The 3,693-nt window shown below is 34.8% G+C and overlaps 1 protein-coding gene across 1 annotated transcript; it reads left to right on the forward strand.

Annotated features, from left to right (window-relative positions):
• Nucleotides 1–1,547: 1,547 nt before the first annotated feature.
• Nucleotides 1,548–2,152, forward strand: LOC140183113 (uncharacterized). Its single transcript, XM_072231126.1, has 2 exons — nucleotides 1,548–1,683; nucleotides 1,827–2,152. The coding sequence occupies exons 1-2, from the start codon at nucleotides 1,548–1,550 to the stop codon at nucleotides 2,150–2,152; spliced, it is 462 nt and encodes a 153-aa protein (XP_072087227.1).
• Nucleotides 2,153–3,693: the final 1,541 nt, after the last annotated feature.

Consider the following 3,693-nt stretch of genomic DNA (forward strand, 5'->3'; position numbering starts at 1 on the left):
AGGGCGAAACATTTTGGAGTCAAATTCACTGTTATTGTGTGGAATTTAGCTCTGACATAAAAAGGGGAAAGTTGCATATAAAAAATGATGGTATAAGATCAATAAGGCAGTTGCACAATTTGTTGGTTGCTACGATCAAGCTAGTCGAAACCAAGGTTGCGAGAACCGGACCGGTCATCGAACCGGTCAAGTGACTGGTTCAATGGTTCAATAGTTCAACCGGAGTTGAACCGTAGTTGAATCGGTTTAATTAAATATAAAGTAAAATTATAAAAAATTCAATACATAATTTTAAAAAGTTAAATGCAATAATTTTTAAACTAATAAGATTCAAAATTTAACAATTTCACAAAATAAATAATACATAAGTTATCATTAAAAGGTCATAAATAACCTCAAATATGAAAGTTTATAACTAAAAAAATTAAAACGCACATAAATGACAAACACAATATTTTGCAACCAAAAAAAACAATATTCAACAAACAATACTTCAACTAAACAAAGACACTAGAAGTCATAATATTAAGTGTTCCGATGTCTCCATCATAAATAGGTAATGCAAAGCTAGCATCTCCATCATACTGTGCCTTATGATTTTTATCATATTTCACAGTGAAATATTCCTAAGCGAGGTCAGATTTTCCTCGAGAGGAACCTGTCTGAGATTCTTGTACAGCATTATGTTGTTGTTGCTGATCATTTTGTGACTATTTCATCTAAATTTAGAATGCCAGCAACCCAGAATCCAGAGCAATATATAAATTTATAGTTCATAGTTCATACAATTTATATGGCTAACAAAATAAAAAAATTGAACAGGGCAGAATTGAAAAGATAAAAAAATTAAAGAACAGAGCAGAGTAGAATTTTCAAATTTATTCAACATACGAAGTTACGAACAGAAGCCAGAAAAATTTATTCAACATACGAAGTTATGAACAGAAGCCAGAAAAATTTATTCAACATTTCAACAAATTTATTCAACATACAAAAAATTGAAGAACAAATTTATTCAACATATGAACAGAAGCCAGAAACCCAGAACTTACCGCAAGAGAAGAACGAACAGAAGCCAGAAACCCAGAAGCCAGAAATCCAGAACCCGCAACAGTGCGCGACGACCCGCAACCAAAACCCAGAAACCCAGAAACCCAGAAGCCAGAACCACAGAAGCCAGAAACCTAGAAGCCGCAATGGTGCGCGACGACTCGCGATGGTGGGAGTGTTCTTCACAGCGTGCGTCGGTTGTCCGTCGTATGCAGAAGCTCTAGCCTCGAGCTTAGGGTTGGGAGTGGAGTGTTCTTTGAAGATTTTGGGAGATTAGGGATTGATTTTGGGTAAACTGGTGCTTCTACCCACGTTGTTCAGCGCTTCAGCCTGTTTTTCTTTTTTTTTTTAATAAAATAGCCAAACGACGCCGTTTCATTAGCAGCAGGGAAAACCGGTACTTGAAAAAATCGGGCCGGTTCACCCGGTTTGCTGGTTAACCACCGGTTCGACCGGTTTTTTGCAGTGCGGTTCTGCATGTGGACTGGACCGGCTAGATGACCGATTTTCGGTTAACCCGGTTGAACCATCCGGTCCGGTCCGGTGTTCAGAACATTGGTCGAAACATAAGGAGTGGTTTGAATGCTAATGATATAAAGGAGTTGGCCTATAAACTTTATTCCACAAATTATGGTAAAAAATTCACGTTTTCAATAGAGATCGAGAAGTAGGACATGATTGCCTTTTTCAAGATTACTTTGCTGATGAGCCAGTGTATGCTGACATTTTTCGATGAAAATTTCGAATGAGAATATATGTGTTCCTTCGGATAGTAGATGCTCTCTCAAATATCTATCTGTATTTCCAACAGAGGATCGATGCAACTGGGAAAAGAGGCTTGTCACCACTCAAAAAATGTACTGCTACGATACGGATGTTAGCATATGGCGTAGCTGCTGATGCCATTGATGATTATGTGCACATAGACGAGAGCACTATAATTGAATGCTTGAAAAAATTTGTTGGTGGTGTCATTTTGGTGTTCGAGGATGAATACTTGCGAAAACCAAATTCAAATGATGTACGACACCTGCAACAAATGGCGGAAGGTCGTGGCTTTCCTGGCATGTTGGGTAGCATTGACTGCATACATTGGCAATGAAAAATTGTCCAAAAGCATGGAAAGGTATGTACATGAGTGGTTATCGTGGAGTTGCAGCCATAGTACTTGAGGTTGTAGTATCTTCAAACCTTTAGATATGACATGCGTTCTTAAAATTTCTGGTTTAAATAATGATATCAACGTGTTAGATCGTTTACCAGTATTCGATGATATTCTAATTGACCGTACTCTGGAGGTAAACTATACTATTAATGGTAATAACTATACTCTGGGATACTATTTAGCATAAGGTATTTATCCTGAATGGGCCCCATTTGTCAAATCAATCTCAAAACCACAAGGGGAGAAACGCAAGTTATTTGCACAATACTAAGAAGAAAAAAAAAAGATGTAGAGCGAGCATTCGGAGTGTTACAAGCACGCTTTGCAATTATACGTAATCCAGCGCGCTTTTGGAAAAAGAAGAAACTTGCAAACATAATGCGAGGTTGTATTTATTGCATAATATGATTGTTGAGGATGAAAAAGACACTTATACAGGAAATTTTGCTAAAGGCTTAGAGTATGACGATGTCGAAAACGGCTTATCACAATCTTAGTTAGAAGAGGAAGATTTTGCATCATACCATCAATTTCTCCAAAAAAATGCCCAATTTCAAAATAGGCAGCAGCATAGACAGTTGAAAGAACACTTGATTGAACACATTGGTAATTTCACAATACTTGTTCTTAACTCTAGAGCTTAACTATATTTTTTTATATTAAGTAATCTTACAAATTAATATAATCTCGAATTATATATTGTGTATTATTTTTATATATAATTTTTTAATAATAATATTTTTTAACAATGAATTATTTTTGAATTTATAAATTTAAAAAATATTATTAAAAAAATAATAATTATATTAATTTTAATTATTTTAATTAATTAATTAAGTGGGATCATAATTAGGACTAAAGTTAGTTCTTCCTAATAAAAAAGAGAGAGATACTTTGAGTTTTTATTTACTGTTTATAAGGCAAAAATTGATATGAAAATACTTTTTATGATAAGTGGATTATAAATAGAAATTGGGATGAGTTTTCTATTGGAGACGGTCTAATGATCCATAATAAAAGAGATGTAACAAAAACCCATTGCCTGATGATTGAAGTTTTTTAAGTTTTTTAGACTTGTATGCAGTGAAAAATATTAATATTTATATTTGAAAGCTTTTTTTTAATTCTTTTCAAATAAATTTTGAGATACCAGTTTTAATAAGAAAATAAAATGCCTATCGGTCGGACGACCTCCCCACACTTAAAAGTTTGCACCGTCCTCGGTGCACTAAAAGATGAGCAAGGGGATATGGCGACTTTCCGAGTTGCTACCTTCATCTGGTAGGTCAACCGGTGCTGCGTGTTCTTCCTTCCACTTTTATTTTTGCTTATGGTGCATCGATCATGAAAAACAAAATAAACACCGTAAGATGAAAAAATACAAAAGCAAGGAAGCGTGAATTGTTGGAATGAGGTAAATCACTATAAATGAGTGAGTGAATTAGTGTGACAATAATGAAAAATAGTTGTATGGGTTC

Source organism: Arachis hypogaea, chromosome 20 (assembly GCF_003086295.3).
Source record: "Arachis hypogaea cultivar Tifrunner chromosome 20, arahy.Tifrunner.gnm2.J5K5, whole genome shotgun sequence".
NCBI lineage: Eukaryota > Viridiplantae > Streptophyta > Magnoliopsida > Fabales > Fabaceae > Arachis > Arachis hypogaea.

What these genes read in the sequence shown, in the direction of transcription:
- LOC140183113 (XM_072231126.1), top strand. Translation starts at nt 1,548, where the DNA reads ATGACCGATTTTCGGTTAACCCGGTTGAACCATCCGGTCCGGTCCGGT. An exon ending in ACTTTATTCCACAAATTATG is followed by an intron (nt 1,684 to 1,826) that starts GTAAAAAATTCA and finishes TTCGGATAGTAG; the next exon opens with ATGCTCTCTCAAATATCTAT.